This window comes from Lycium barbarum, chromosome 3, assembly GCF_019175385.1.
Source record: "Lycium barbarum isolate Lr01 chromosome 3, ASM1917538v2, whole genome shotgun sequence".
NCBI classification, from domain to species: Eukaryota; Viridiplantae; Streptophyta; class Magnoliopsida; order Solanales; family Solanaceae; genus Lycium; species Lycium barbarum.
In genome coordinates this window covers 98,474,763-98,495,655 of record NC_083339.1, presented here as the reverse complement: position 1 = coordinate 98,495,655, position 20,893 = coordinate 98,474,763, and the positions used below count along the sequence as shown (strand labels likewise).

The following is a 20,893-nucleotide window of genomic DNA, read 5'->3' as shown; positions in this document are numbered from 1 at the left end:
GGTTCAGACGACCAAGTTGATCGGCTTAAGGCTCCCCTTATTGCTAAAGGGTATACTCAGATATTTGTGCTTAATTCCCGTGAACAACATAGCATTTCTCTATCTTGGACATTAAAAATGTTTTTCTCCCTGGTGACCTTGAGGAGGAATTTTATATGAACCAACCACCTGTTTTTGTTGCTCAATAGGAGTCTAACCTGGTGTGTCGATTACGCCGGTCTCTTTATCGTCTGAACAGTCTTCTTGCGTTTGGTTTGGGAAATTCAACACAGTAATTCAGAAGTTTAGCATGACTCGTAGTGAAGCCGATCTCTGTGTTTTATCGGCATTCAGCTCCAAATGTGTGTATTTATTTGTTGGTTAATGTTGATGATATTGTTAGTACCAGCAATGATCAGGATGTTATCGATAATTTAAAGCAACAACTCTTTCAGCATTTCCAGACTAAAGACTTCAGCAGACTGAAGTATTTTCTAGGTATTGAGGTTGCTCAATACAGATCAGGTATTGTTATTTCACAATGCAAGTAAGCCTTATACATTCTTGAGGAGACAGTAGTGATAGGATATAAACCCATTGACACTCCTACATATTTGAATGCTAAACCCCTGCCAGGATAGGGGGAGCCACTCAGTGATCTTGAAAAGATATAGGGGGTTGATTGGTAAGTTGAATTATCTCACAGTGACTAGACCTGACATTTCTTTTCTTATGAGTGTGGTAAGTTAGTTTATGGATTCTTCCTGTGAAAGTCATTAGGATGCAGCTTTTCTTATTCTGCAATATATAAAGTCAACTCCATGTAAAGGACAACTCTTCGAGGGTCAAGGACATGATAAGATCATTGTATATAAACTTTTGATTGATTCGGGTACTTGAGATCCTATGGATGAAGACATGGTCTCTTTGAATTCCATTGAATTTCATTCGAAGGAGGAACCTTACAGAGATCATATTGTGTTCTTATTAATGAAATATAGGATTAACCAAGGCTGTTCAAACAAGCATGGGCTAACTAAACAACATTTCTGTAGCAATTGGGGTTATGGATTTTAAGTTTATGGTAGTGTTACACCTCGGAAATTTCTCCGTGAACATACAATGAATAGACCAACGAAGAGTATGAGTGTACGATGTTTTACTAAGAAGAGGATGACTACTTATGAGTTTTGAAAATACGAAAGTTGCAGATTTGCACTTTTGCCCAGTTGGTCGTAAAATAGAATACGACCCGTAAAGTGGTTTACGGATCGTAAACTGCTATCGTCTTTCAACATTCCAAAACCCCAACTTTCTGCCAAATGTCTAAATGGTTAAATACGACTCAGAATACGGACCGTAAATTGAAATACGGCCCGTGGAGGAACAAATACGCTCTGAAAATGAGAAAAAGATTATACGGAAGTAATGTGTTCTGAAGGATACAGAGGTAGCATAAGATTCCTCGTGTACCGAATAAAAGATAGACATAAACGGGAGAAATGATAAGGGAATTCTAAAGGAGGATGGTCAGAAAGGGTTATATTTATCATCTGGTACGGGTACACGACCTGAAGGCAGAGGCGCCGACTTTTCAATCAGTGCCGGTAGTGAGCGAGTTTCCCGGTGTATTTCCAGATTAACTTCCAGGCCTTCCTCCTGAGCGTGAGATAGAGTTCGCTATAGACGTATTACTAGACACTCAGCCCATACCCATTCCTCCTTACAGGATGGCACCTGCGAAACTGAAGGAACTGAAGGAGCAAGTGAAAGATTTATTAGAAAAGGGCTTCATAAGGCCTAGTACATCACCTTGGGGAGCACCGGTATTATTTGTAAGGAAGAAGGATGGGTCGCTGCGGATGTGTATTGATTATAGGCAGCTGAATAAAGTAACAATAAAGAACAGGTATCCCCTCCCCAGGATCTATGATTTATTTGACCAGTTGCAGGGTGCTAAGTGTTTCTCAAAGATAGACTTGCGGTCAAGATATCACCAGGTGCGGGTAAAAGAGGCAGACATTTCGAAGACAGCATTCAGGACTCGATACGGACATTACGAGTTTAGAGTGATGTCCTTTGGGTTGACCAATGCTCCAGCAGTATTTATGGATTTGATGAACAGAGTGTTCAAGCCATTTCTTGACCTGTTCGTAATCGTATTCATTGACGATATTCTGGTCTATTCACGATCAGAAGAGGAGCATGCAGATCATTTGAGAACGGTACTTAGGGTGCTCCAGCACCAGAAATTGTATGCTAAATTCTCTAAATGTGAATTCTAGTTGACTTCAGTAGCATTCTTGGGGCATATTATTGGAGTTGATGGCGTTCGGGTAGATACGCAGAAGATTGAGGCGGTGAAGACTTGTCCTAGACCTACGACACCTACTGAAGTACGCAGCTTTCTGGGACTAGCAGGGTATTACAGAAGGTTCGTAGAGAAGTTTGCCTCAATTTCAGCGCCTTTAACGAGGCTAACCCAGAAGGCAGCTAAGTTCCAGTGGACCGACGCTTGTGAGCGGAGTTTCCAGTTGCTGAAGTATAAGTTGACTACGGCCCCAGTTCTAACTCTTCCTGAGGGACCGGATGGTTGTGTCATTTATTGTGATGATTCCGGTGTTGGGTTAGGTTGCGTGCTGATGCAGCATGGCAAGGTCATAGCCTATGCCTCCCGATAGCTCAGAAAGCACGAAAGAAATTATCCCACCCATGATCTGGAGTTAGCAGCGGTGATTCATGCTCTAAAAATATGGAGACATTATTTATATGGTGTGCATGTGGACATTTATACAGATCATAAGAGTCTCCAGTACATCTTTAAGCAGAAGGAGTTGAATTTGCGGCAGCGGCGGTGGCTAGAGTTGTTGAAGGACTATGATGTTGATATTCTATACCACCCAGGGAAAGCAAATGTTGTAGCAGATGCACTCAGCCGTAGATCTATGGGTAGTTTGGCAGACGTACAACCAGAGCAGAAGGAGATAGTCCGTGAGATTCGCTAATTAGCTAATTAGCTAATTTGGGAGTTCGTTTGGCTGATTCTGAAAATGGCAGGGTTTCTGTTCGGGGAGTTGCTGAGTCCTCTATCATAGAAGAGATAAAGAGACACCAGTACGAGGACCCTATCCTTGTACATCATAGGGATGCAGCTCTTCAAAAGGAAGAGACCCCATTTATGGTTGCACCTGACGGGGTACTACGATACAAAGATAGATTATGTGTACCTGAGGTTGCAGGGTTACGATAACAAGTGATGGGAGAGGCACACTGTGCCCGTTATTCTATTCATCCAGGGTCAACGAAGATGTACCATGACCTCAGATGCTTGTATTGGTGGGATGGCATGAAGAAGGATATAGCAGAGTTTGTTGCTCAGTGTCCGAATTGTCAGCAGGTAAAGGTCGAGCACCAGAAGCCTGGAGGACTATTACAGGAGATGGAGATTTCGACCTGGAAGTGGGAGGTGATCAATATGTACTTCGTCATAGGTTTACCTCGCACTCTACGAAAATATGACTCTGTTTGGGTCATCGTTGATAGGCTGACAAAATCAGCCCACTTTCTTCCAGTCAGGACTACATATTCAGCTGAGGATTAAGCCAGGTTGTACCTTAAGGAGATAGTGAGACTTCACGGGGTTCCCACAACTATTATCTCTAATAGAGGAGCCCAGTTCACAGCTAACTTCTGGAGATCCTTCCAGGAGGGATTGGGGACACAAGTGAGTCTTAGTACGGCATTTCACCCTCAGACTGACGGATAGGCCGAGCGTACCATTCAGACACTACAAGACCTACCAGCTGATTTAGAAACAGTGCATCCAGTCTTCCATGTGTCAATGCTTCGTAAATGTATAGGCGATCCTTCCAGAGTATTCCTTGTAGATGATGTCCAAGTGACAGAAGAATTATCCTACGAGGAACAGCCTATAGCCATACTTGATCGGCAGGTTAGGAGGTTACGAACTAAGGACGTGGCTTCCGTCAAAGTATTATGGAGAAACAACAATAGGGAAGAGATGACTTGGGAAGCCGAGGAGGAGATGAAAGACAAGTATCCTTACTTGTTCTCTACGCCTACAGGTAACTTAAACTCCTCACTTGATTATATTAATTGCCTGATGAAACGATATGTTATAACGATAAGGGAGACTTCCCCAAAAATTTTATAGAACGTCACGGGACCAATTCAACATTCGAGGACGAATGTTCTAAAGAGGGGGAGAATGTTAGACCCCATATTTTATACGTCGAGTTATTCGCGAAGGAATCAACGTGAGATAGAAACCTCGGATTTTTAATTTCTCAACTAAAACTAATCGGTTATAAATTTTACTTAGTATAAAAAAATGTTATTGGAGATTAAGAACTACTTAGTTGTGGTGTTAAGTAAAAATTAGTAGCAACAATGAGTCAAGATGAACATGTAACGTGCAAGGTCCAAAAGATGACCCAAAGTCATCAAAAATAAGGTTATTATGGAAGACATACAAATATGCATTTAAATGTTGATTCATCCACTACACTTTCATTATATTGTGGACAACTAAATTGGAAGAAAAATACATGTGGGATTCGGCCAAGGTGGTAAAGATGGCCGAAATTATGGAGAGAAAAAAAAGGTGAGGCATGCATTTAAATAATGAAGGCATGCATTATTTTAAGAAGGCATAACATGTTGGAGGAATCATTGAATATTTAAATATTGACCATTCATCTTGTATGATTACAATGGACAAAGGTTAGTGTATGAACCATCCACTACACATGCAATTGTCTTGTAAACAATTGAAAGGAAGGGAGAAGGAAGGGGGACACTCGGCCACACTAGCCGAAAGTGTTGAGAAAAAGAAGATGAATTCAAGTTTAAAATTTATTGAGTGGCTCAAGGTCATGAGTGGAGCATGTGTCCAACTTGTAGGCATCATAGTTTAACCAAATGATGACAAAGAAATCAGCCATTACAATTCATTTCAACTTCACAACACAAACATAGAAAACATAGAACCTAGAGAGAGAGAGTCTCGGCCAAGGGGCTGATTTTTGAGCTCTTTTTGTGTTGATCAAAAAAATAATTTCTTCAAGCATTTCAACCCTTTAGAAGGTCCCTATAAATGTGAAGATAGTCATTGGAGCAACAAGAACCATTATCATTTCAATTCACAAACTCTAGCCAAGTGGAGAAGTCAAGTTGTCAAGGTAAGATTTAACTTTCTTTTTCATGTATTAAGGGTGATGTAGATGAGTAAATATAAGTTGTATGAATGAAATGATGTGTGTTGATGTTGGAACATGATAGTAACCAAGGAGTTGTATATGTTGATGTTGAAGTATGGTTGTAACTTGGTGAACATGAATTGCATGCATAAAATCATGAATGTTGGTGTTGGAATGATTATGTGGCCGTAGGGACTGTTTTGGTGGAATTGAGGGACAGATTTTCTTTAGTAATTATGGTTGTTGCTATCATATATTTCATGGTAAAAATAATGAAAATAAATGGAAGGTTAAAGGTGAAGTTGTGTTAGTATGAAAATAAATTGAATCTATGATTTTATGTGAGTGATGTTGAAGCATAGTTAAGCCGTGTAGTGGACTGTTTTTGTAGAAGTTTGTGAACTGATTTTACTTGATATTTTGATTGTTATTGTCATGAATTTATGATGGAAATGAAGGTGTTTAATGGTTGGAGTTGGAACTAAAGTCGTTTGTGAGTTGTTGTAAGGATTATAGTGATAATAACATAGCTTAGTTGCGTATGAATTGATGATGTAGTTGTCATGTGATTGCTGGTCATAACTTACTGAAATTATATGAAAAGAAGACATGAAATAATGTGTAAGAATCATATGTGGTTTGCTTAGTATGGTCGTAAACGTTTGCAAGAATTCCGAACATTGTTATGTTGTCGGTTAGGGACTGTTTTGGACGTGTTGTTGGTTAGGGACTGTTTTGGACGTGTTGTATTCATTAAGTTGGAAAAAATAATTATAGTTAAGTGTATAAATCATGTTTTCATAATGGTTGGGCTGTTATAGAATTGTTTCGACGAAATATTATGACTATAGACTAACAAGAATAAATTGGATGTGTCATAATCGCATGTACACTATTATTTTGTGTTGTATGGTACGGGCTGTTTTGAAACGTTGTTGTTATTCTTATTGAGCTTGGAAGAGTAATGATAATTCATATTATGCATTGTGTTGTATGTTGGATGGGCTGTTATAAAGTTGTTACATGCAAACGTTAAGGCTACGAACTATTGGAAATAACTTGCGAATGTAGTAGCCGTATGTGAATCGTTATTAAATGTTGTGAATGTGGGCTGTTTGGAATGTTGTGTGGGCTGTCCGGATTGGTATTGAACATATAATTAATGATGTGAGATTGGTTGTATGTAGTTGGTGTGGATACAAGAGAAAACGTCGTCTAAATATCTAGAAAGGAGTTACTAACGTTAGAATACGTTTTGAATCTCCCCGTAGCTTAATCGTAGTTGTTGGCGTCTTAATTGTTATATCCTGTATTTTGCATATTCGGAAAAAATTGAAATAATTGTGACTAGTAAGAAATAAGGAAATATTTTGATCTTATTTAATACATAAGTTGTTCATAAAAATATTGATGCACGGATATTGAGGAAGGCTAAAGGCAAAATTGGAAATTTGGAAAATAGTTTTCATGAGTTAACAAAAATTTTGTCATGAAATAATGGGCTTGGAATAAAAAGAAAAAATATTTTGGGCTTGAAAAATGGCCAAGGGTGGCCGGCCATAAGGAAAAATGGGCCAAGGCCCATGTAAAAATTTAAATCCATGTGCTAAAAAGAGAGGGCCATATCATTTATCATCATTTATCCAAGAACTTTCAAGAAAAAGAAGAGTGAGAGCAAAGGGAGAAGGCCCTCACGGCCGAGAGAAAAAAAAGAAGAAAAAATTTAGCCTTCAATCTTTGATTCAAAAAAATTGATTCTTCTAGTATTCCTACTGTTGAAATTGGCATAGGCTGCCCCATTGCAGCATCGCGAGGAAGCATACCACCCATATCATATGGAACAGAGAGCGTACCCCCGGCAACACCTGGCATTGGCCCCTCTGGCACATTACGACCAGGTGGGTAGCGGTACATTCTTCCCCTTGGCATCATCTGCTGCTGCATCATGGGCATAGCCTGTTGATTTTGTTGCACAGGCCCTGCTCCTCGTCGACCACCTGGGCGCTGACCCTGTTGTCCTTGTTGGACCATCGGCATGAAGAAGTTCGGCATAGGAGCTCCTCCAGGACGCATTCCAGGAACAAGCTGTTGTTGATAGCCAAACCCAGCCTGGGGAGGAAGTAGAGCAGGGGGGCCTTGCCCATAAAATAGCTGCTGTCCAATCCCAGGGGCACCAGGAGGGTAAATTGGCATGCGAGGAGCAAGTGATGGGGGCATTGCCACTGGTCGCAGTTGTGAAAATTGTGCCTGTAACTTTGCTCTTCTCTCCTCTTTCCGCTGTGCTAGTGCAACATAGAGTGGCTTGCTAACTATCATTTTTCCGTTCATCTCAGAAAGAGCTCTGGAAGCTTCTTCAGAAGTAGAGAAGGCAACAAATCCAGATCCCCTGCTGATTCCACTTGGATCCCGCATAACGTTGCATGAAGTTATCGTACCATACTCCGAAAAAAGCTCCTTGAGCTTCTCATCATCAATGGTGTCATCTAAATTTTTAACATACAAATTAACACCTTGGTATTTATCAACCGCCTCCTTGGCAGTTTGCTCAAACTTGCTTTTCAATTCTTGCTCTCTTTCAGATTTTTTTTGTGCTTTCCCAACATACCACTCTTTCTCATCAAATTTCTTTCCGTTTAAAGATTCAACAGCTTTAGCAGCATCATCTGCATTCTCAAAATTGACAAACCCAAAGCCCTTGGACTTTCCATCTGCATCCCTCATCACTACTGCACTAGTAATAATCCCGTACTCACCAAAAACACTCTTCAACTCATCATCAGTTGTAGAGTCAGCCAAATTTTTCACATAGACATTGTAGAATTTTGTCGTGCCAGTTGTAGAGTCTCTTTCCTGTTTGCGAAGAAAATGTCCAACATACACTTGTTTATCATTCATCAGCATACCATTTAACTTATCTATGGCACCTTGAGCAGATTCTTCGTTGTCAAATTGTACAAAACCATAACCCTTTGACTGGCCATTAGAATCAGTAGCTATCTTGCAAGAAAGAATGTTGCCGAAGCTTGAAAAGGTGTCATGTAAAGCTTTGTTGTCAATTGACTTGTCCAAGTTCTTAATAAATATGTTTGCTGATCCACTCTTACGAAGAGTGGGATCCCTGTGAGAGTACATCACCCTAATGGACTTTCCATTGACAGGAGTGAAGTTCAACATCTCCATTGCCCTTGCAGCATCTTGAGGGTTACTGTAGTTAACATAACCATAACCAAGAGATCTCCTTGTACTAAGATCTCTACAAACCCTAACTGATACCACCTGTCCCACTTGATTAAACAAATCATACAACTGTGAATCTGTCACATTAAATTCCAGGTCACCAACATACAGTGACGTGGATGTAAACTGACTATTCCCCGCCGCCGCCGCCGCTCCACCTGGCGCCGCCGCCGCCGCCGCCGCCAACGTGGCACCTGTAGCCGCCGCCACGCCATTTCCTCCAACTGGACTCTGATGTTGAACTTGAATCTGTGCCATTTTTTCAGAACCTTCTAAGAACAAAATTTTTTGTTTTTACTTTTTTTCTTTTTTCTTTTTTCAGTGTGTTGGTACTGTGATGATAAGGGAACCCTAAATGTAGGGATTTTTTGGTAAAGGTAAAGGGTAAAATGGGGATAGAAAATGTTGATTTTAGATCCGATTGAAACTGAGAAAAAGAGAATTTTTCGGTTTTTTTAGGGTTGAGGGATAGGCATACATGAATGTTGTTGTAGATCTTGCGAAGCGAAAGACTTAAGTTCGGATTAGCGTAGAAAGCGGGCAAGGTATGTAAGGCTTACCTTTCTTTCTTTTGGCATGATCTTTATGTAACGAGCAAAAGAACGTATATGTATGGTTTCAAGAAATTCCTACTCTTAGAGCCACTAGGATGGCTAACGTTCTTGATTTCCATAAGCTACTTCATATGATTTTGATACGTATTTATGATGTCCGAAGGTCTATGTGATATGTTTCCGAATGATATTTGAACGGTAATTGATATGACTAAAGTCTTGATTTTTCTAATGCTAGCACATTCGACTATTCCATCGAGTCTTTGATATACTTTGATATGTACATATGATTCCAAAAGTTACATTGGATTTGATCTATACGATATCTGAAAGATACCTGATATGATTATTGCTTCGATTTTCCAGAAATGGCTTCTGAAACGCTTATAGAACGTTCCGTACTTCAAACGTTCGTAACTTTTTCATACTAAGTCGGATCGACCCGAAACTTGTTTCTGAGCCTTCAGGGGTCGGTAAGTATACTTATCCATCGGGTCTTGATTTATGTGCATATGGTTTCGCATTATTCTGTTCGTGCAAGCCTCAGTTTGGATTTCACTGAGCCCGGGCCGGGACATGTCTCGTGCGTACTCCATTGCATTATTCACCTGGTCCCTCTCACTTGCGGGCCGGGACACGTTATATGTATATGTATGTGATGATATCATGATACGGGGATGGCGGCTAGGATGGCATATGATGACTTTATCCACCGAGACCCGCAATAGAGGGCCGGGACACGTTATGTATATATGGTATATGATTCTGCTATGCATGATTCTATCCACCGAGTCCCTTAATAAAGGGCCGGGACACGTTATATGGATACACTATACATGATGTTGACATACATGATTCTATCCACCGAGTCCCTCATTAAAGGGTCGGGACACGTTATATGTACATATGGTATACGATGTTGATATGCCTGACCTTATTCACCGAGTCCCTCACTAATGGGTCGGGACACGTTATATATATATATACGTATATATATGTATATGTGTATGATGCATGATTTGAGATATACTACTTTATTACATAAAGGAAACGTAATGATGATTTTACACAGTTTTACTGGTTCTGGAGAGTTTCTATTTTTGGCTATGATCCTCTGTTCTGTACTTCATGCCTTACATACTCGGTACATTTTCCGTACTGACCCCCTTTCTTCGGGGGCTGCGTTTCATGCCCGCAGGTACAGACGTTCACTTGAGTGACCCGACAGCTTAGGTCATCTTTCTGCTACTTTGGAGTGCTCCCTTGTACTGGAGCCCATAGTGGTACAGACTCTTTCATTGTACATGTATATGTGTATATTCAGGGGTACGGCGGGGACCTATCCCGTCATATGACTTTGTTGTGTTTGTTAGAGACCTGTAGAAATATATGTGGGTCATGGGTCGTTATGGTTCAGTTATGTCTGTGCGGTCTGCGTCTAAGCGGTCCTATTTGTTATGACAGCCTTAACGGCTTGTATGTATATATGCTTATGTATATGCTTTGGGTAATATGTTCCACGACAGCCTTAGCGGCTTCTGTATGATAAGTATGTTGTATGCGACCACTTCAGATTAATATCTGTATAAATTAATATATGTTGGATATGAATAAGATATGGATAAGTTGTTGATATACTGATTTGGTAAGTAAGTGTGTATGGGTGTCCAGCTCGGGCACCAGTCGCGGCCCACGGGGCTGGGTCGTGACAAAAGTGGTATTAGAGCGGTTTGTCCTCGGAATGTCTACAGGCTGTGTCTAGTAGAGTCTTGTTTATCGGTGTGTTGTGCACCACATCTATAAACAGGAAGCTACAGGACATTTAGGATGTTACCTTTCTTTCGATCTTAGACCGTGCGATAGAGTTGTATTATTAGGATGGTTCCTTTCTGACGAAATGTTATGTTTTCAGCGATGCCTCCGAAAAAAGTGACGGAGTGTACCCCCACAGTCTACTGGTAAGAGATTTGATAATATAGGATATTCAGGAGCGGGTCAGAGCTCCAGGGCCTCGGATTCACAGCAGAGCAGAGGGTTCAGTCAGACGAGGCTGTCTATGCCTCAGTGTCCTCGGTGCGGCAGGCGCCACCCGGGGGAATGTCGTCTCGCCACCGGTGCCTGTTTTTCTTGTGGCCACCAGGGCCATGTTATGAGGGTGTGTCCGTTTAGGGGTGGTCCAGGTGGTTCAGCCCAGCCCACCGTATCAGTTGTTGGTTCATCTTCCCCTTCTGTAGCTATGCGGCCGACACCAGCAGGTCGGGGTAGAGGTAGAGGCGGAGCTCCCGGTTCTAGCGGTCCTCCGAACCGCTTATATGCTTTGGCCAGCCGACAGGACCAGGAAGCGTCACCAGACGTGGTTACAGGTATACCGTTGATCTTCTACTGAAATGTATATGTATTGATAGATTCAGACTCTATTTTATTATATATTTCCCCCTGGTTGCTAGAATAACCGAATTGGTAGGACCGTTTGAGTTAGCTATTCATACAGATAAAAGGTGAATGTTCAGAATTTAAAAAGCTAACTCGGTAACTACATAGTCAGAAAAATAAAAACCCTCTCTAGATCAGGGTGGGACCCGGTACGAGAACTTTTCGGAAACTGTTAATGTCACGACCCAGCTAGGGGGCGCGACGGGTACCCGGAGCAAATTACCGAGCACCTCTCACTCTACTACTTGTCTTGCTCATTTAATACTCTTTTATCAATTTTACAAACCAATTGTAGGAAAATCATATTTAATCAAAACATAATTACTTTATATACATTTGCCTCTCGGCCATCAAAATAATATACATACATATGAAAACATCTTGTGAGACCATCTAACCCACACTACGTATCTACGAGCCTATACTAACATAATGAATACATACACGGAACAAGACTCCGTCATGCCCAAAATAGGCATATATGAATGTACATCAAAAGAATAGCCATAAGCACCTCCGAACAATGGAGTGCTATCTATCAGCTGACAGCGTCTGAAGAAAGGACGTTAGTACGAATATTGTACTGAGTATGAGAGGCATAAATAATGAAAGGAGACATCAATAATATGGGGATAACATCAACATGAGACATCTGGATCTAACTGATAATCATAAATGAAGTAATGCATGCTATCTTACTCATACTCATCATAATAACATGAATGCATCATATGCAAGCTTCCCGTCCATGTCGGAACGGTGTGATAATCAATAATATTAGCCCGTGTCCAGGCCTCCCGCATCCGGGGTACCATCTCATGCCGCCCACTAGTGGTGTCTACCCATGCCCGAAGGTCATGGTGTATCCGTATAGCTACCACCTTGGCGGTGACTGCACGGCCAACTAGGCACGGTGCGAAATGCTCATGACATGCTTAACGTAGATACTCATAGTAATATGCTTATCATAAAATACTTATCTTATCATAATGCGTGTATAAGACTCATGATCAACTTTACTCGATCGGGGTGACGTAAGGTCGTGATCCCCCGGTTACATTATGGAACCATTATGGACATTCTGCCTCACCTTGAAAGGACTAGTACATAAGGTGAGTGTAGGGAAGGAATAACATCATCATCATTCTAGTGTCATCATATCGTATAACTTATCTCATATAGACATTCATAGGTATAAGCTTTTAACTTCTTAGAATGTAAGAACTCATGAATGGAATACGGATTCAAGCTAAAAGATTCATGCCATTAGAAAGAAGGACTAGCCTCACATATCTTGGTCGTTTAGCTAAGATATCGCTCACTTGTTCTCCGTCGATATCACGTCGTTACATTCATAAGAGAATTCGTATCAACATTAGTAAACTAACTATAAGAACGCATCGCTAATTCTAGGAAACGTTGGGCAGCGTCTCGATTGCTCATACTACTATTCTCACGTTCTATATCAACTCGCAATATTCATAATATTACTTACAATACCGCAATCGACAATCGTCGTTTACGTACATTTCGCAAAATCCACCATTTTCCTCCAATTTTCCCTTATTTCTACCTCTAGCTCATCCTTGCGTTTTCATGCATTTAATGCTTGTTTCATGATATAAACATCATTTATAACGTATTTGTACTCACAACACTTCAATGTTCATAGTTCAATTCCACTATCATTCATTTATGTCCCTATTCACTCAATAATGACCCATTTGTATGTTCTTCTACATTTCAAGTGTCTAAGCTTTCCAATACTTCAAACAACATGGAATAATCATGAAACTTACCTTGGATGATGGTTGAACAATCCTTAAGTTGAAATACTTCAATTAACCAAAACCCTAGTTCCACCCTTTATGGGATTTCTTGACTTAGATGATCCTTTGTTGTGTTCTTACACTTGATTCCACGAATTTGGTGGTGTTGATCTTAATGGTTCCTTTGATCCTTTTGAATTCTTGTGGAGGAAGTATTTGGAGAGTTCTAGAAGTCTCTTGAGTTCGTTGAATGAATAATGAATTAAAATGAGGCTTAAGTCCCCTTTAAAAATCACAAAATCTGATCTTTAATGAATTCTTGTCGGGATGAACAGTGGTCGTAAACCACCATATACGGACCGTATTTTGATTTACGGTCCGTCCTCCATGGCCGCATTTAATCATTTCAAAAACTGAAAGTTTTGGCTGAGGAACATGGCAGTTTACGACCTGGTTTACGGACCGTAAACCAGTTTACGGGCTGTAAACTGGGTCATTTTTAACCATTTCAACACTGGGCAGAACTTGAGATTTTTGGCAAGCTGAAGGACGATTGCACTATACGGTCCGTAAATCACTTTACGGGCCGTATAGTGCCATATACGACCGCTGGGCTGAAAATCTTTTGCGACTTTCTTATTTCCACAAATTCATAATTAGCCATTCCCGACTTAACAAAATATCATACACTCAAACTCTTCATCATTCCACTCATCATACAAGTACGGAGAAATTTCCGAGGTGTAACATTTTTCCCCCCTTTTTGAACATTCGTCCTCGAATGTTCGACACTTGGGGATCCTGGAAAAATTTTGCCAGAGTTTCCTTTATAATTTGGACACTACCTTCCCATTACAACAACCCACAATATCTTCGCCTCACAGGGCTATATCAAAATATCAACACATTTATGGCCACACACGACCAAAAACATAAAATTAAAACATACATACCTTACATCATCGACGTCTCATCTTGAATCTCTTCTGGGGATTGGAACAAATGGGGGTACATAGATTTCACCTTCTCCTCCGCTTCCCAAGTCATTTCTTCCCGATTATTGTTCCGCCATAGAACTTTGACTGAAGCAACCTCTTTATTCCGAAGCCTTCGTACTTATCTATCCAAAATGGCAATGGGCATTTCCTCGTATGTTAGCTTCTCTGTTACTTGCACATCACCAACAGGAACTATTCTTGTTGGGTCTCCAATACACTTGCGGAGCATCGAAACATGGAATACTGGATGCACGGATTCGAGCTCTGAAGGCAAGTCCAGTTCATAGGCTACTCGACTCACCTTGCGAATGATTTGGTAGGTTCTGATATATCTGGGACATAACTTTCCCTTCTTGCCAAATCTCATCACTCCCTTTAGGAACACCCAATCGCCCACTTGAAATTCCAAGTCTTGTCGGCGATTATCTGCATAAGACTTTTGGTGACTTTGCGCTGTTAACAGTCGGTCTCGAATCACTTTAACCTTTTCAACTGCTTGTTGGATCAAGTCGGGGCCTATCAATTGTACTTCTCCGGTTTCAAACCATCCAATTGGAGATCTGGATTTTCTTCCATATAAGGCCTCGTATGGAGCCATTTGAATACTGGAATGATAGTTGTTATTATAGGCAAATTCAATAAGAGGCAAATGCTCATCCTAACTACCACCAAAGTCCAGAACACACGCTCGTAGCATATCTTCAAAGGTCTGAATAGTACGCTCGGCTTGTCCGTCGGTCTGCGGATGGAACGCCGTGCTGAGCTTAACTTGAGTACCTAGACCTTCTTGAAAGGACTTCCAGAACTTGGCTGTGAACTGCGCCCCTCTGTCTGTGATAATGGCCAAAGAAATACCGTGAAGTCGTACGATCTCCTTGAGATACAATTTAGCATAATCTTCCGCTGAATATGTGGTTCTAACGGGGAGAAAATGACCTACTTTCGTGAGTCTATCCACAATCACCCATATATAATCATACTTCCCTCGCGTACGGGGTAATCCTATCACAAAATCCATATTAGTTTCTTCCCATTTCCACGTAGGAATCTCAATTGCTCGCAATAAGCCTCTTGGTTTTTGATGCTCGGCCTTCACTTGTTGACAATTTTGGCACTGTGCTACAAATTCTGCTATGTCTCGATTTATTCCATCCCACCAATACATCAGTTTAAGGTCATGATACATCTTAGTTGCTCCTGGATGAATGGAATACCGAGAATGGTGTGCTTCCTCTAAAATCCGTTGGCGCAAGTTTGCCACATTCGGTACACATAGCCGGCCTCGATATCTAAGAACCCCTTCTATGGAAACTTCGAATGGAGACTTTTCCTTTTCCTGAGATAGATCTCGATAATGGCTTAACTGAGGATCTTCATATTGCCGTTCCTTCACTTTTAGATTCAATGATGAAACTATGGGGTCATTGATGCTAATACTTGCATCTCCTGAATCAATTGGCCGCATGCCGAGACTTGCTAACCGATGGACCTCACGAACCATTTCTCGCTTTTCCGAAGGAACTCCACATTAACTACCCATCGATCGGCGGCTAAGTGCATCTTCTACTACATTCGCCTTCCCTGGATGATATCGAATGTTCACATCGTAATCCTTCAGTAATTCTAACCATCGCCTTTGCCGCAGGTTCAACTCCTTATGTTTGAAAATATTTTGAAGGATTTTGTGATCCGTATAGATGTCCACGTGCACACCATATAAGTAGTGTCTCCACATTTTCAATGCATGAATGACCGCAGCTAGCTCAAGATCATGAGTGGGATAATTCTGTTCATGTTTTCACAACTGTCTCGAAGCATATGCAATAACTTTCCCATTCTGCATCAATACACATCCTAATCCCACACCGGAGGCGTCACAATATACTACATAGCCATCTGGTCCTTCTGGAAGTGTTAGCACTGGCGCTGAGGTCAACCTATTTTTCAACTCTTGGAAGCTACGCTCACAGGCATCACTCCACTGGAATTTAGCCGACTTCTGGGTTAACTTTGTCAATGGGGCTGAAATAGATGAGAAGCCCTCTACAAATCTCCTATAGTATCCTGCTAACCCAAGGAAACTACGAACTTCCGTGGGTGTCGTAGGCCTTGGCCAAGTCTTCACAGCTTCTATTTTCTGAGTGTCGACTCGGATACCATCATCTGAAATAATATGACCCAGGAATGCAATAGTATTAAGCCAAAACTCGCACTTTGAAATCTTTGCATACAATTATCGATCTCGAAGAACGCCAAGAACAATCCTTAGGTGATCTGCATGTTCTGACTCTGTGCGAGAGTACACCAAAATATCATCGATGAACACTATCACAAAAAGGTCCAAGAACGGCCTGAACACATTATTCATTAAATTCATGAACACTGCCGGGGCATTCGTCAACCCGAACGACATTACTCGAAACTCGTAGTGACCATATCTTGTCCTGAAGGCAGTCTTGGGAATATCTGCTTCCCTAATTCTCACCTGATGATAACCCGATCTCAGATCTATCTTGGAGAACCATTTAGCGCCCCGTAATTGATCAAACAAATCGTCGATTCTGGGAAGAGGGTATTTATTCTTTATTGTCACCTTGTTCAACTGCCTGTAGTCGATGCACATTCGTAGAGATCCGTCTTTCTTCTTTACGAACAGGACTGGTGCTCCCCACGGCGAAGAACTAGTTCTTATAAACCCCTTCTCAAGTAAATGTTTTAGCTGTGCTTTTAGCTCTTTCAGTTCTGCTGGAGCCATTCGATACGGAGGAATAGAAATAGGCTCGGTGTTTGGTAATACATCAATAGCAAAGTCGATTTCCCTTTATGGAGGAAGACCTGGAAGTTCATCTGGGAATACGTCTAGAGATTCGTTCACCACCGGAACAGATTGGAATGTTGGCAGCTTTGCCTCTGTATCATGAACCCGGACTAGATAATAGATGTAACCTTTTGCTATCATCTTCCTCGCCTTGAGGTAGGAAATAAACCTACCCTTTGGGGACGCCGTATTACCTTTCCACTCAAGTACGGGCTCTCCCAGAAATTGGAATCGAACTACCTTGGTCCGGCAGCAAACATTAGCATAACACGATGCCAACCAATCCATACCCATATTTACATCGAAATCTATCATCTCAAGTTCAATCAAATCCGCTGTCATCTGGCGATCACATATAATGACTACACAGTCCTTATATACTTTTCTCGCTATTACGGGATCACCAACCGGAGTGAATACCTCGAAAGGTTTAATCGGCTCGGGTCTCACCCCAACACAATTAGCGATATACGGAGTAATATATGAGAAGGTAGAACCCGGATCAATCAGAGCATATACATCACGGGAAAGTATAGTCAAGATACCTGTGACAACATCTGGGGAAGACTCAAGATCCTGTCGCCCAGCTAAGGCATATACACGGGGCTGAACAACACCTGAAATAGATGCTCCCCCTCTACCTCTGCCTCTACCTGCTGTAGTCTGAGGAGTCTGTGCTGTCGGGCGAGCTGATGAAGAACCCGCTGCTGAACCTGTGGGCTGACTCCCCACTCTATCTCTCACGGAGGGGCAGTCTCTCATCATATGACCAACCTGCCCGCAAGCATAACAAGCATCCGAACCCTGACGATACTTTTCGGAATGTAATTTGCCACACTAGCTACACCGCGGTACTGGAGGTCTCCTCTGGGTAAAGTCTCCCCTAGACTGCGAATCTGAGGCCCTCGAACTCTGCCCCTGGCCTGACTGAAAAGAACGGTCAAATCTCCTATCCGAGAATCTGGGAGGTGCACTGGTCACTGTCTGACCTGAGTGCCTAGAATGCGTCTGTTTCAGTCCCCCTCGGTACTCACTGCTCTCCCCCATAGATCTAGCACTCTTACCTTGTCTTCTGTCACCATCACGATCACTTCTCTGCTGTCGTTGTCGTTCCTCGAGGTTCTGAGCATGGGCCTGTATCCGGGAAATATCCATCCCATCTTGCAAAGAGGCTGTCAGACAATCTCTGAACAAGTGTGGTCCTAAACCACTCACAAATCTATAGACTCGGTCTCCCATGTCAGCCACCATAGTCGGAGCATACCGGGTTAATGAGTTGAATTGAATACTATACTCTCGGGCACGCATGCTTCCCTGTTATAAATTCAAGAACCTGTCCGCTCTAGCTCGGCTGACTTCAGGTGGCAAGTAATGACGAATAATGGCATCCACAAATTCTTGCCAAACGGGAGGTGGTGCATTCTCTCCTCTTGTTATCACCCAATTCTTATACCATAGTACCGCCACATCGCGGAGTCTATAAGAGGCCAATTCCACAGATTCGGTCTCGGAAGCAAGCATAACTTTCAGCGTCCTCAGCATGTCATCAATAAAACCTTGTGCGTCCTTATCCGGCTTCGACCCGAAAAATTCTAGAGGGTTTAGAGTAAGGAAATCACAGGCTCTTGTACTAGCCGAACGATCACTTGGGCCCGCATTCTATCGTTGTGCCTGAGTGGCAACCAACTGTGTCAATAAATGGATGGCCTCAGACACTTGTAGACCCGAAGCACCCTGTGGAGGAATCGGAGCTGAGGCTCCTCCCTGCTCTTCTACATTGGGCGTGGCCTCACTTTGCGATTCACTTTCCTCTACCTCCGCCGGAGGCTCCCTTTCTGCCCGCTTCTTCGTCGTAGCTTTGCCTTTCTGGGCAGCTGTAGCTTTTCCTTTCGGCGACATTTTTCTGAAACCATAACTCACTTTTAGGAATAATATAATCCTAGACATGGCTCTATCGCACGATCTCATGAGAAGAAATATGGTCATTTTCCTAAATGCCCGGCAGCCACTTGTTTATTAGCGTGGTGCGCAACACACCATAAACAAGACTCTACTAGACACGGCTCGTAGACACTTCCTAGGATGAACTGCTCTGATACCACTTCTGTCACGACCCAGCTAGGGGCCGCGACGGGTACCCGGAGCAAATTACCGAGCACCGCTCACTCTACTACTTGTCTTGCTCATTTAATACTCTTTTATCAATTTTACATACCAATTGTAGGAAAATCATATTTAATCAAAACATAATTACTTTATATACATTTGCCTCTCGGCCATCACAATAATATACATATATATGAAAACATCTTGTGAGACCATCTAACCCACACTACGTATCTACGAGCCTCTACTAACATAATGAATACATACACGGAACAAGACTCCGTCATGCCCAAAATATGCATATATGAATGTACATCAAACGCATAGCCATAAGCACCTCCGAACAATGGAGTTCTATCTATCAGCTGACAGCTACTGAGGACCTAGGCCAAGCTCTCCAACCTGCCTACCTGTGGGCATGAACACATCGTCTGAAGAAAGGACGTCAGTACGAATATTTTACCGAGTATGAGAGGCATACATAATGAAAGGAGACATCAATAATATGGGATAACATCAACATGAGACATCTGGATCTGACTGATAATCATAAATGAAGTAATGCATGCTATCTTACTCATACTCATCATAATAACATGAATTCATCATATGCAAGCTGCCCGTCCATGTCGAAACGGTGTGATAATCAATAATATTAGCCCGCGTCCAGGCCTCCCGCATCCGGGGTACCATCTCATGCCGCCCACTAGTGGTGTCTACCCATGCCCGAAGGTCATGGTGTATCCGTATAGCTGCCCGCCTTGGCGGTGACTGTATGGCCAACTAGGCACGGTGCGAAATGCTCATGACATGCTTAACGTAGATACTCATAGTAATATGCTTATCATAAAATACTTATCTTATCAAAATGCGTGTATAAGGCTCATGATCAACTTTACTCTATCGGAGTGACGTAAGGTCGTGATCCCCCGGTTACATTATGGAACCATTATGGACATTCTGCCTCACCTTGAAAGGACTAGTACATAAGGTGAGTGTAGGGAAGGAATAACATCATCATCATTCTAGTGTCATCATATCGTATAACTTATCTCATATAGACATTCATAGGTATAAGCTTTTAACTTCTTAGAATGTAAGAACTCATGAATGGAATAGGGATTCAAGCTAAAAGATTCATGCCATTAGAAAGAAGGACTAGGCTCACATACCTTGGTCGTTTAGCTAAGATATCGCTCACTTGTTCTCCGTCGATATCACGTCGTTACCTTCATAAGAGAATTCGTATCAACATTAGTAAACTAACTATAAGAACGCATCGCTAATTCTAGGAAAGGTTGGGCAGCGTCTCTTTTGCTCATACTACTTTTCTCACGTTCTATATCAACTCCCAATATTCATAATATTACTTAAAATACCGCAATCGACAATCGTTGTTTACGTACATTTGGAAAAATCCACCATTTTCCTCCAATTTTCCGTTATTTCTACTTCTAGCTCATCCTTGCGTTTTCATGCATTTAATGCTTGTTTCATGATATAAACATCATTTATAACGTATTTTTACTCACAACACTTCAATGTTCATAGTTCAATTCCACTATCATTCATTTATGTCACCATTCACTCAATAATGACCCATTTCTATGGTCTTCTACATTTCAAGTGTCTAAGCTTTCCAATACTTCAAACAACATGGAATAATCATGAAACTTACCTTGGATGATAGTTGAACACTCCTTAAGTTGAAATACTTCAATTAACCAAAACCCTAGTTCAACCCTTTGTGGGATTTCTTGACTTAGATGATCCTTTGTTG

The 20,893-nt window shown here is 41.7% G+C and overlaps 1 protein-coding gene across 1 annotated transcript; it reads right to left on the bottom strand.

Annotated features, from left to right (window-relative positions):
* Window positions 1–490: 490 nt before the first annotated feature.
* Window positions 491–8,903, bottom strand: LOC132631050 (polyadenylate-binding protein 2-like). The gene is made up of 3 exons (XM_060346650.1): window positions 6,972–8,903; window positions 695–777; window positions 491–608 (listed from the first exon to the last, which is right to left on the bottom strand). Exons 1-3 carry the CDS (start codon window positions 8,691–8,693, stop codon window positions 491–493), a joined length of 1,923 nt encoding a protein of 640 aa, XP_060202633.1. The 5' UTR covers window positions 8,694–8,903.
* Window positions 8,904–20,893: the final 11,990 nt, after the last annotated feature.